Source organism: Microtus oregoni, unplaced genomic scaffold (genome assembly GCF_018167655.1).
Source record: "Microtus oregoni isolate MIOR12 unplaced genomic scaffold, Mior012 000072F_ref0000427, whole genome shotgun sequence".
Lineage (NCBI taxonomy): Eukaryota > Metazoa > Chordata > Mammalia > Rodentia > Cricetidae > Microtus > Microtus oregoni.
The window spans coordinates 6,000,892-6,014,228 of record NW_024543979.1 but is presented as its reverse complement, the minus strand read 5'-3'; the positions used below and the strand labels follow the sequence as shown (position 1 = coordinate 6,014,228).

At 40.5% G+C, this 13,337-nt stretch overlaps 1 protein-coding gene across 3 annotated transcripts in view; it reads left to right on the top strand.

Moving 5' to 3' along the window:
- Nucleotides 1-759: 759 nt before the first annotated feature.
- The window catches only part of LOC121440950 (ATP-binding cassette sub-family G member 3-like), a 57,268-nt gene continuing 44,690 nt past the window's right edge, over nucleotides 760-13,337 (top strand). For all 3 annotated transcript variants that reach the window (XM_041642026.1, XM_041642025.1, XM_041642024.1), the window contains exons 1-4: nucleotides 760-812; nucleotides 9,684-9,904; nucleotides 12,248-12,307; nucleotides 12,898-13,012. In XM_041642026.1, the coding sequence (XP_041497960.1) occupies nucleotides 9,702-9,904; nucleotides 12,248-12,307; nucleotides 12,898-13,012 (378 nt within the window). In that variant the 5' untranslated portion in view covers nucleotides 760-812; nucleotides 9,684-9,701. The remainder of the gene's footprint in view (nucleotides 813-9,683; nucleotides 9,905-12,247; nucleotides 12,308-12,897; nucleotides 13,013-13,337) is intronic.

Here is a 13,337-nt window from a genome sequence, read left to right as displayed (position 1 = left end):
AACCGACTCTCCCTCTCCTGGCAGTCCTCACCTGTCTGCAGCTCCTCAGAACAGGGGGAGGGCTCGTGTGACCCTCCCCATTCATGCTAGAATGTTAAAAAGACAGAGTATGAAGCTGACTTACTTTTCAACATTAACTCTCTGGTCCGTGAAGTGTCCTACACTGCACACTGCACCATTTGACTGCAGGTTAACAGTCTGCACTTAGTCCCCCCTCCCCTCTTTTTATTCTTTAGGGATAGAGTTCGATATTTAGCTCAGGTACCCATAGCCCAAATTCTCCTTCCTAAGTTTCTCTGTTATAGGGCTTACAATTGAGAACAGCGAATTTTTTTTTATCAATTTGTCTTTTCTGAAACAAAATGAAGCTATAAATCAATTTATATTAACAACGTGGACATTTAAGAAGCCATACCCTCGGCTGTCTTGATCCCCTTGTTTGTCCTTTGTTGTGTTAAGCATATACTCACCTTCTGTTTATTACTTCCACCGCCAATCTACTAAAAAAAGAAAGAAAAAATACAGAGACACAGACAGAAAGACGCCTTTGCTTTCCTTTTTTCTCTTCTGGGGCCTGGATCCCCAACATCCAGTTGATGTGGTCCTGACTTAGGGCTCAGTGCAGCCTGGAGGCTTCAGGACAACGTAGTACACGAGAATCTCGATTTACCACTAGGTGGCGCTAGCTCCACTCCTCTCTTCTGGCTCCGCCCAGGCTCACTTTCTTTCCCTGAAGTTCCTGATGCAGGCAGAGTCTGAGGACAAGCTGAGCAGCAGCCTGGGTCTCTCTTCTTCCCCTGCATCTGACAGCAGTGAGTGTGGGCAACAGAAATGGCTTTCTTATAGTATAATTAGCATCACACACCTCACCGACTTACAGTGCACAGTTGTGTGGCTATTCAGAGGTGTGCAAGCACATTTCCATAATCTTCTCTGCTTATTTAATCCAGAGATGCTTTCCCACAGCTTTTCTAGGTATTTTTAATGTGTGTGGAGGTGGAGAGTTAAGGGCGCCGGGAAGAGGGGAGAGGACTAGGGGCAGGTTCAATGTGTGTGGAGATCACAGGATAACTTTTGAGAGTCAGTTTTTTCTTTCAACTAGTTGAGGTGATCTCTCCTGCACTTTGTTCCATGCTGAGAACTCCAGGGTAGCTGGCCCCTCAGCTTCCAGGAGACCTCCTGTGCTCTGATTATAAAGGTATTCTTCTTTTGATGGTGTTCTTTGATTTACTCAGATCACCAATCTTGTGCTTCCAGCACATTTACCTGCAGAGACCTCTTGCTGGACCCGGGACGGTTTTCAGAGCCCTTTTCTTGGTATGTGGTTCAGAGGATCAAATCCAGAGCCTTGCATATGCTAGGCAAGTGGTCTTCCAGCCCAGTGTATTTTAAATATAAAAGCATTTCATCTACAAATAGGGTAATTTGACTTCTTCCTTACCTGTTTGTAACTCTCTTTTTCTTCTCTCAATTTATTTCTCTGAAGATCCAAGCTCTGTATTAAATAATAGTTGAGAAATGGTCACTCCTGGGTCTATACTGCATTTACAGAAACTGATTCAAGTTGTTCCCTATGCAGTATATTGCTGTTGGTAGGATTATCACAGTGCCCTTTCTTGTGTGTAGGTGTAAGTTTTCTCTTGCTGGTTTGTTCAGGGGTGTAATCAAGAATGAGTTCAGTTTCTTAAGGACTTCCCCCATCTGTTGAGATTATGATATCATACTTATCCCTGATCATGTTATGTGCTGAATTTCTTTTACTAATTTGCATATGCTGGACCGTGCTTGCAAAAAACACAGTGTTCGTTCATCATGTGTTTCTGTGCTCTCTCTTGCTGCTGACTTTTTCTACAATTCTATTATGATCTGATAGGATATAAGAAATTACCTTTTCGATTTGTTAAAAGTTTGTGATGGAGTGTTCCAGTTATTTACATGTAGTTATTTTTATTTTTTTCTAACTCTGGCTGGTTATCTGCTTTGTCAGGTAGGAGTACAGCTTTCTTGTCTGCTTGTTTAAAATGCTGTTTTCCATCCTTTCACTTTCAGTCTTCATATGCATGGCCAGCTAGTTGAGTTCCTGCTGCAAGAAACAATTGGTTATTGTTTTCTGCTTTGCAATTCAGCCTGCCAGTTGAGACTATTTATATTAAGGTTACTGTTAAAATGTTTGTACTGGCTGGGCAGTGGTGGTACACGACTTTTATCCCAGCACTCAGGAGACAGAGCCAGGTGGATCTATGTGAGTTCGAGGCCAGCCTAATTTACAAGAGCTAATTTTAGGACAGGCACCAAAGCTACAGAGAAACCCTGTCTCAAAAAGCTAAAAAAAAAAAAAAAGTTTGTACTGAATGAAATCCTATAATTTGGTGGGTTCTTTTCACCTTCTGATTTTCTGATTTGGTTTCAATTGCTATGTGATATTTTCTTTCTCATCTTAGATGTTTGCTGGCTCGCTGGCACTTTGCTTTCGATTGTGTGATAAAACACCACGATCAAAAGATACTGGGGGAGCAAAAGGTTTATTTGGCTTACACCTCCACATCACAACCCACCACTGAAAGAAGCCAAGGCAAAAACTCAGGCAAGAACTGAATCAGAGACCTTGGAGAAATAATGGCTTACTAGTTGCTTCTCATGGCTTGCTCTGCCTGCTTTCTTAAGTATCCTAGGACCCCAAAGTGGACTGGGCCCTCCCACATCAATCATCAATCAAGAAAATGCCCCACAGGCTTCTCAATCTGATACACCTGAAGATTCTTCTTCCCAGATGACTTCAGTGTGTGTCAAGCTGACAAAAGCTAACTAGCACACGTTCTGAGTTACTGCTGTTGATTCCTTAGAACTACAGGAGTTATTTTCTCCTGAGCTCTTGTGATCCTAGCTTTCTGTCTCCTTTATGTTTTTATTTTCTTGTGAGTGTCTTCTTCACTGCTCTGTGGTCATGCATTGCTTTAGCTGTGTTCATCTTGAAGGTGTTTATAAAGGACAAATTTGCATGTACTCACATTGGTTGTCAGTTATTTTCTTTGAGGACTCAAAATACATAGTTGCATACTCTGGCCTTTAGCCTTTCTGTCAAGGAACAAGCTGTTTTTCTGATTGGTTTTCCATTCAGGTCCATGTTAATAACTTGGATCATCTCTGTAATCATTTCCAGCATTCTTTTCTTGTTCTGTCCTTTCTGAATTTTACCAGCGGTGTGATATAACAAGATTATTTTCTGGTCCTATCTATGTGGTAGTCTAAATTACTTCTGTACCCGGATGTCCTTATTGCTCAATAGATACAGGGTAGTTTAGGATATTGCTTGAAGGAATAGGTTTTCTTTTTCTTTAGTCTCTATTTCAGCATTCTGTTCAAATAAGATATTCCTATTTGGTCTGTCATGTCCTGGGGGTCATCATAAATTTTCTTTATTCCTTTCAAATAAAGAGGAATGCAATAACTCATTAACCTGTATTTGAAGTCCTGGTAATTTTATCTTTCAGTTAATTTAGTCTGTGGGTGGTGGTTTCTCCTGAATTTTTGAAAGTTTATCTGCAAACTTTTCCAATGTAGTAATATGAGCGGCGGGGCTGCATCCCCTGCACCCGGCCGCCCCCACGGCTAGCTTTACCCGAAATAATTACACAGACCCTGTATTCTTTTAAACATTGCTTGGCTCATTTCTATCTAGCCTCTTTTAGGCTAATTCTCACATATTAATTTAGCCCATTTCTAATCATCTATGTAGCACCGGTCTTACCGGGAAGATTCTAACCTACGTCCATCCTGGGTCGGAGCTTCATCGCGTGCATCTTCCCGGGAGCGGGGAGCATGGTGTCTCTCTGAGGCATCTGTCCCCGAGAGGAGAGCTGTCGAGTCTGAGCTCACTTCCTCTTCCTCCCACCGTTCTGTTCTGTTTACTCCTCCCACCTATCTTCTAACCAATGAGGGCCAAGCAGTTTCCTTTTATTTAACCAATGACCTTCCTCCATTATTCCAACATTTACATTTTTAAAATTTCTCTGTTTATTGCACATATCCTATATTGTTTTGCTTATTTCCTTCAGCTGTCTATCTTTTTGAAGTTGCAATTCTTTGTAACTAAACCTCCTGAATATTTTCTTCAATTAAATACTTTTGGATTCAGTTGCTGACAAGTTATGATCTTATTAGAAAGTTTTGTTTCCTACATTCTTGTGTTTTATTGTTGTGGTTTGTGCACCTGTGGGAGAGAATATGGTTTGCACACTGATGTGAGGATTTGTACAGTAAGCTTCCTTCTACAGAGATCACTGGTCAGAGTGCAGAATCAACCACAGTAACAACACCAGAGCCAACTCCCCACAATAATCATAATGGGGCTAATGAAATAATGGATAGGAGGTGGTGTCACACCTCCTTTAATTCCAGCACTTGGGAGGCAGAGGGAGGGGGAATCTCTGAGTTTGAGGTCAACCTGGTCTACAGAGTGAGTTCAAGGACATCCAGTGCTACAGAGAGAAATCCTGTCTCAAATAAACAACAACTAAAATGTATAGGAAGTAAAGTTAGGAAAAAGAAAAGGAAATTAAGAGAAAAGAGCAAGACCTTAAAATCAGTGTAGAAACAAAATACTATTCACACTAAAGACTTCCTGTCTTTGTATAGTCTTCTCCACGGCTAGTGCCAGGGGTTTTGTGGCCTGTAGTCCAGGTAGGCACTTCTGTTGTGGGTTTGTCTAAATGAAGCAGTGTCTCCTGGATGCTTTGGAGAAGTGGGGATGGCAAACAGAGCATGGAGTTCTACAATGGAGAGAAATTCTGGGATCTGAGCTCTTTGCCTAAGCATTTTCATATCCTGTCTAGCCACAAACCACCATGCAATAAGGAAGAAGCTGTGGAAATTGTGTAATCATTTTACTTGTGTTCACAGTTCTCAACCCCTGTCTGCTGCACACAAATTGCACCATGAGTCAGTTTCAGAAACCAAAGAGTCTGCCAGCCACCTGCTCAGAACTCTTGGGCTCAGCAGTCATCCAGAGGATCCATGTCATTCTGGTTACAGGAGGCAGGGCTGCCTGTCCTCATGCCTCCACAGCCTGAACTAGGAGTGTGTCTCAGTCACTCCCTCCTGCGCTACTGTTCCTCATGGCTGCCTACCCACCAGGGCATCCAGGGCACGATGACATGTGCTAGATGGTTTTGGACCCCACCACAGCTCAAACTCAGAGAATAAAAGCTCTGGATTCTAGCACTATGAGAGATAGAGTGTGGAGAGCTTGGGCTGTGCCCCTCTGTGTTCCTTTCTATTACATAGGACAGGGGTTTTCAGAGTGGCCCTTACCCCGAGTGACTCCATTTATATAGAAGTGATTTGTTTAATTTTGAAAGCAAATACTGAGGCAAAATGGCTCTGTATCTTATGTATGTAAGTGTCCATCACAGGTAGTAAGACATAGATTGACAAATAACTCATTAATGCAAACCATACAAACAAATTATTCCTACCTGGTTGCCATGCAGGAGGAGACAGTGTCAGGTTAAATATCTGCAGTGGAACAGTCCATTTCTACACTATGATTGGTTACTCTCATTGGTTAATAAAAATCTGACAGGCCAGTAGTTGGGCAGGAAGTTATGCCAGAAAGTCAAACTGAGAATGATGGGAAGAAGGAAGGAAGAGTCAGGAGAGAATCCAGTCAGCTGGCAAGCAAGCAGGATGTGAAAAAAATGAGGTAACAAGTCATGAGCCTCATGGCAAAGCATAAATAGAAATATGGGTTAATTTAAGTGAAAGAGTTAGCTAGTAACAAGCCTGAACTATCAACTGAGCAATTATAATTCATATTCAGCCTCTGAGTCAGTTATTTGGGACTGGGCAGTGGGGACAGGAAGTGTCCGTTTACAAATACCCATGCTGGAGTGTAACATGAAGGCCTGCTTCTTGGGGTTTCTGTTCTGCCCTGTTCCCACAGCTGGGAAGCCTCAAATAAAATCACACAGAGAATCTACATTAGGTTATAAATTGATTGGCCCATTAGCTCAGGCTTCTTATTAGCTCTTGTAGCTTATATTAACCCATTATTCTTATCTATGTTAGCCATATGACTCAGTACCTTTCTCAGTGGGGTAGCTCACATTCTGCTTCTTCAGTGATCTGGACAGGACTGGGAGGAATGGGCTTCCTCCTTCCCAGAATTTTTCTGTTCTCCTCGCCCCACCTCTACTTCCTTCTGGTTGACCCGCCTATACTTCCTGCCTGGCCAATCAGTGTTTATTTAAAACATGATTGACAGAATACAGACAATTCTCCTGCACCACTCCCCCACCATCCATAGTCCATTTTGGGGAATGTGGGCATAGTATTCCAGGGTACTTCCTGCTGGTTACGGGTGCTGTTAATCTTATGGGGACCTAAAGAAAATTTAGAGTTATGATCAAGTCTTGACTGGAGTATCCCGTGAGTCTGGATTATCTCAGGCAGCAATGTTGAACCTGTTTTGGATGAAGAACTTAGACATCTGGGTCATCTGTTCCTGCCAGAGATTTTTCAGGTTGTCTTCCTTGATCAAACCTGATTTTTCTTAACTCTGAATAAATCCGGAGCCTCTCATTTTCTTCTCCAAGGCAACATACCTTTTGACTTCAGTTTTGAAGTCAAGGTATTTTCAAAATACCTATCTTGGATTAATTCAGCAGCATTTATAAGCAAAAATCGTTTAGCAGCTGTTGCTCCTTTCTCAGCATTCAAAAAATTCAAAGAGAGAATAATAACATACAGTATCAAGATTCTCTGTGTATTTTTCATCTTTACATGGCTTTATTTTATCCTCTATTTCTTTTATTTTTACTTGTAACTTTTGAGACAGGTTCTCTGTGTGTCTTTGTCCTGTAACTCCCTCTGTAAACCAGGCTATCTTTGAACTCACAGTGATCCACTTGCCTCTGCCTCCCAAGCTTTGGGATTAAAGGTATGTGTTACCACACCTTAACTCACAGAGATCTGTTTGCTCTGCCTCCCAGGCATTGGGATTAAAAGTGTGTTCTACCATACCTTGAAGTCACAGAGATCAATCTACCTCTTTCTCACAAGTGTTGAGATTAAAGGTGTGTGCCATACCCAACTACTCTCTTTCTTTCTTTTTTATTTTAAGGACTTTAACCTTTGTTCAAGCCTGCATATATTTTTTAACACACTGTAAACCATTTAGAGGTTTTTTCTTTGAATCTCTCTTTACTGTATAACTCTCTTTTACTGACTACATGAGTCTTTAAGGAAAGGACTAAAGCCGTGGCTTTGACGGCTGGATCCCGCCCATTCCTTAGCTTTCTGCGATTCTAGCCTCATGGTGGAGATACCAGCTGTAGCCATGTTTATTGCCATAACTCTATGGCGTTTCAAGGTCCCTGCCAGTGAACAAGATGCAGCAGTGTGCTCACAAACCACACTCAATAGCTCCATAGTTGGACTGCCTGCCTGAAAGAGTCAGAGTTTCCACTGGTAGGATGGCCCAGAAAGCCAGCATTTTAAAACAGCACAGCTTTTTTCCTGCTATGGCTGAAAACCAAAAGGCATTCAGTCAGCTTTTCATCAACACTATGTAAGTGTTTCATGGCAGGACTTCTTAAAAGAGCTGCAAGGTTTTGCAGCTAAAGCTGAGTCAGGAAGCCTTTCTTAGATGAGAGCACTTGCTTCCCTCTAGCAAGAAGAGCAGACTTGAGAAATTGCTGCTACCATGAAAACATGCTTTACTCTATTCTTTTCTGTCTAGAATTACTTCCCAAGCTCTGTCAGGCTTAATGTGGATACAATCGTCCACATGTTGGTGCCATTCTGTAACACTGGAGTTAAGGTTTGGAAGAGCAATAGCTTCCTCCTGCCACCCTGTCATCACCTGGGCATCCTGTTTCACCTTGGAGTTGCTGCCTGGCCTCACACATGCTGAATGTGCACTGATCTGTGCTCTCAGGCCCAGGCCCATGTTTCTCCATGTGATGTTGTCATCTTCATTTTCTCCCATCACAGGTGTTCTTTTATAGAATTTCAACCCCTTTCATCAATTCCTGCAGATTCTCCTTTGTACCTCTCTTTCTTTCCATATGATAATTCTCATTCATAATGGGTTTTATTCCAGTATCAGTCATGGGCTTCTCTAGTTCTCCTTATTAATTTATTAGTGTTTAAATGCTTGCTAAATGCCTTTCGCGAAATCTTAATTATGATGGTTTTTAAAATAGATTTTGCATCTTGTGAAAAGAGATCTGTAATTCCTTTCTTTCTGTCTTTGAATGTAGCAATCAATTGTCATATTATTAATGATTGCTAATTGCAGTCTGGAATACTTGGGACCCTCCCTCTAAGTTCTCACTTTAGGAATCTTTAGTCTTGTTTACCCCATGCCTAGAAATTTGCAACTCAAATTATGGATAACAGTTTTTGAACAAGAGAGGTTTAACATTCTTCAATCAAAATTTGAGCAGAGCACACTGATGTGGTAGAGCCTTAGCCCCATCGTTTGGTTTGTTTTAAATCCCAAAGCCTCAGCCTTCTGGATCTCAAGGCACAGGGTTTAGAGGATGCTTTTGTTCTGAAGCTCCACATTTGCTTGGTGACAGACTGCTAATAATTATCCTCAAGAATAACAGAGCACCTGACAGATGTATTTAGCAGGTTTTGTTTTTTTGCCTTTTCTGAAGTTGGCCCTCTACTTGGAGGTTTTGATATGCTGATGGCAGGAGGGAAGGCAGGAGGGACTGGGTTTGCTTCAGTGCTGCTGTCCCTTAACCCTGGCTGGTTTGGATGTCATCAGAGCTCTTCACACAGCTGCTCTCACTCTACTTTAAGGATGCTCCTGGAGGAGGCTTGCCTGTGCCACTGGTCCCTCACAGGCAGGAGCACACCACTCAAGACAGCAGATATTAGAAAGGAAAACTGACTGTGTTGAAGATGATATTTTAAACTTTTTCACTAGCTCAGTTCACTAAAGGTCTTACTTTAAAGCAGACAATAAATTGTGAAATTGGATATTTAAATTTTATTTGTATTCTTTTTCTTTGGAAGTCTTAAGCTGCTTAGCTACTATTTTGGTGTTCCTAATCCCTATCATTTTAAAATCTAAGTCTTCCTTAGAATTTAAACCCATTATAGCAATGATGATGTCATCACCAGTGGTTCATCTTCTTGGCTGTCTGAAGATGCCTGATGACCAGAGGTGCAATCTGAAGCTGGAAATAGTCAGAAATGTCTCCTGTTCGCTGTGGAGGTCCAACTTGTTATTATGTTACACCTCATAATGCAACACACACACACACACACACACACACACACACACACACATGCACACATAGGACATGTGGTAGTGGTGGTCATGTATTCTCCATCTGAACTTATATTAATAATAATATGCTTTTGAAGTAAGACAAATCTCCCCCCCATCTTTTCCTGCCTTCCTTTATTAATTGTGTATAGCATTTATACTCTACTCATTAGGTCTCATTTGTTTCTTAGGAATTTGGTGTCTAAGGGGAGTCTGTACTCAGTTATGTCTGCTTCTCATCGGGTCCTTAGAGAATCACAGTGACATGTACTGTTCATCAGGAAGGAATCTGTCTTTGACTGCACAGTTTCAAACAATCAAACAATCCCTAAGTGTGCTGTTCTGTATAATATTGTTGTTTTCATGGACCATCAACTTACTGTTGCCTTTCCTTCTACAGGAAGGAAGACATCTCAATATGTCTTCCGATAATGACCCTGTTGCAATCCCAATGATAGAAAGAAATCCTAATGATCTTCTTGGAATAGACACCAGTGACCTGAAGACATTGAATGGAGAGGCTGTGTTAAGTTTTTATAACATCAGCTACCAAGAAACAGTGCATAGTGACTTTCCATTTTGTAAAAAAACACGTGTGGTAGAAAGACTATCAAATATGAGGTATGTGCATGAAGCAGAATCTACAGCATTGAACAACTTTTTAAAACACAGAATTTCTCTATTATCTATAAGCTGTGTGTTTATGTGTGTATGTTTATATAAATATGTTTATATATGTGTGTATATGTGAGTGTTTACGTGTGCAGATGTGTAGATGCTATGACACACCATGATGCAAGGCAATAAGAAGACAACCCTGAGCACTGGTCTCCATCTTCTGCTATGTTGCACACAGATGCCCTCATTGCTCACTGCAGTGTATGCCAGGCTAGCAGACTGCAAGGGTCCTGGGATTCTCCTGCCTCTGTCTTCCATCTCTCCAAAGAGCATGGAGTTACAGGTGCCCACCACTGCACCGAACTTTATGTGAGTTCTGGAGGCTTAACTGAGGTCCTCAGCCATGCACAGCAAGCCCTTCACCCAATAAACTGTCCCCAGCCTCACCTTGTTATACAGACAGATAGATTCATGATCACAGTGAAATCAATGTGAGGGATTGATTAATTAATATAAAGAACAAAATAGTGGATGAATGGCACAAAGGATGGTTCTCTGAAAACACAAAGAAACTTTATGTGCCCTAAGACTTACTACCAAAACAACAACAAAAACCCTGAGAAATAATTTTAATTCAAATAAATAAGGGATGAAAATATAATATCAAGCACATACTATTAAAATTAAAGAATTCAGAGGAAATATTGAGAATTATTTCTTAGAAATTAGAATGTATGAAAGAATTGTGTATACATCTATGCACCATCCCTCCCAAAAATGAACTAAGAGTTTAGAACAGGCTGCCTGGGTCAGTTACCAATGAAGAGATGAGATGGAAGTAATGATGAAGTCCCAACAGCAGAAAGCCCGGATCCTCAAATACTTGCTCAAAATTCATTAAATGCTAAAAAGAGCTAAAGCCAACATTCCACACATTGTTCCATGACTTAGAGAACCATGTTTCCAAACAAATGCTAAGGAAGGAGCACACATACCAAGATTTCCCCATGCAGTCTGCATAGACTCTTCCTCCCGACCCCAATCATAGCCTCTGTTCTTGGACTGGTTCTGCTCCTTAGCCTACAACTTCTATCATTTTCTTACTAAGAAGGGAATGGGAAGGGCAAATGATTGACACACTGTCTGAATATGAAGTAAGAAAGGGTAATATAGCTATGTTTTCTATAAGAATATGCCTTTTTCAATCTGAATATTCACTACTCTGAATCAGTCAGTCAGTTTTTTGGACTTAGTGTGTGTTTGTGCTGTACCTATACACCAGTAAATAATGTCGTCTACTTGAGGAATGTCTCCCAGTCCTAAACTGAGCATATTCTAATCTCTTCATCAGGGAGGGAAATCAAAATTTTGTGGAAGTGTATTTAGATTTTCTATTTTGAATAAGGTTGTTTTCTTTTGATTTATTTTGAGTGTTAACCTTGGCAACACTCTCCTGTCCTCTGAATGCTTCTTTCTAGTCTTTGAATTTCTACTTGAGATATATTGATTGTGGTTTTATTGTATTTTAATAATAGCAACAATACTACTAATATCCCATTAATCATTGGTTACTTGTTACCAAGTCTAGAGGCAGCAAGGAGGGCTATATGATGGTACTACTCATCAAACATTAGCAAGAAGCTGTTATATGTGTGACACAAAAAGGCCGTATGTGCAATGGAGTTCTGAGAATCTGCTTCTTGCTTCAGGGATGCAGAACTTAGATGCACCATGTTTCAAAAAAGAGAAGTCTTTAAATAATAAACAACAGGGCTTTTGTAATATCTAAAGCATTTTTCTAATGAGTCACCATTAGAATTGAACATCTTTTAAATAATAGACTTCAGGTGACAGTTGTATGGCTTGGGAAGACTGTGAGGCCACTGGCAGTGAGACCAGGATTTACCCTACTGCTTGTACTGGCTTTTTGGAACCCATTCTCTTTGAAGGGATACCTTGATCAACCTAGGTATAGTGGGGAGGGTCTTCGTCCTGCCTCAAAGTAATGTTCTAGAATTTGTTGATTCCCCATGGAAAACCTTACCCTTTCTGAGAAGTGGATTGGGAGTGAGATGGGGAGGGGAAAAGTGGAGGGAGTGGGAGAAAGGGAGGAAGTGGGAACTGGGATTGATAAGTAAAATGAGAAAAGGGTTTCTTTTAAAAAATAATCATTTAAAAATAAATAAATAATAGTCCTATATTAATATTTTAATTTTTTCCTGTGAGTTTGTGCTTTTTTTCTGTATACAAATTCATGCAATGTCAATAGCATATTCAGAGTAGACCCTAAGTAAATAAAACCTCTTTTAAGTCAAAAAATCAACCAGTATGATTTTGTGTTTACAGTGGGATCATGAAACCTGGCCTCAATGCAATTATGGCTCCTCAAGATGGGAGCAGATCTTTGTGAGTATAACAGCAAGCATATGCAAGCTCTTTGTATCTAGTTTCTGTGCTGTAAAAATCACTTCTATAGGACTTATTTAAATATTATCTGGGTTTATCTATTCTGGTCCCAAGTACAGGTTACAATGTGCAGGAGGAGGCTTCCTAATTTTCAACCAAGAACAGCAAGTCTTATTAGAGCACCTTAATGATAGGAAATGATACAGCTATTGGCATATGGTATTGGGTCATATTATTATTAGTTAATGTGGGGAGATAGTATTAAATTGGGAAGGTGAAGTAGAAGTTTTCTGGGGACAAGAAATCATCACCATGTCTAATTCTCAAACTACAGAAGCACATTACCAATTTGAGTTCCCAATGTCAGGGAGGGGAGGTCAGGTGAATCATGTCTTACATTCATAATTCTGGGCTGTATTAGAGCACACACTGAACAGAAAGGAGTGTGTGTTTGTGTGTGTGTGTGCGTGTGTATGTGTGTGTGTGTGACTTCAGTTAAACTTATGCAGCATTTTATTCTGAGCATCTGAAAGCTGATAGCTGTTACTGAAGGGAGGAAATAAACCACACAACATATGTAAAACTTGTAGGTTATTAGATGTCTTAGCCGCAAGGACAGATCCACATGGATTATCGGGAGATATTTTGATAAATGGAAAACCTCGGCCTGCTAATTTCACATGTACTTCTGGTTATGTGCCACGGGTAAGTATTTGTGGGTTTGTAATTTTAGATTTTCTGTGTTGTTAGATGCTCAACTTGTAGATATGTGTGTTTTCAGTTAGGTATATGACACATATATAGTCCCTACTTTCTCCACTGCTTAGAAGATATTTTCTGAAAATAATTGCTGATAGCAGTCACCAAAATCCCTGTGCACTACTTGGAAAGAAAATGGGAGGGGAATGAAAGTTACTGCATCAGGCTCTGTACCTGAAAGGAGTGAACCTGAAAGAATAATTTTAAGTAGAGCATTGGGTGTGCTTTATATGTGATCAGGTTACATACTTTAGAGTGATGGTCATATTGA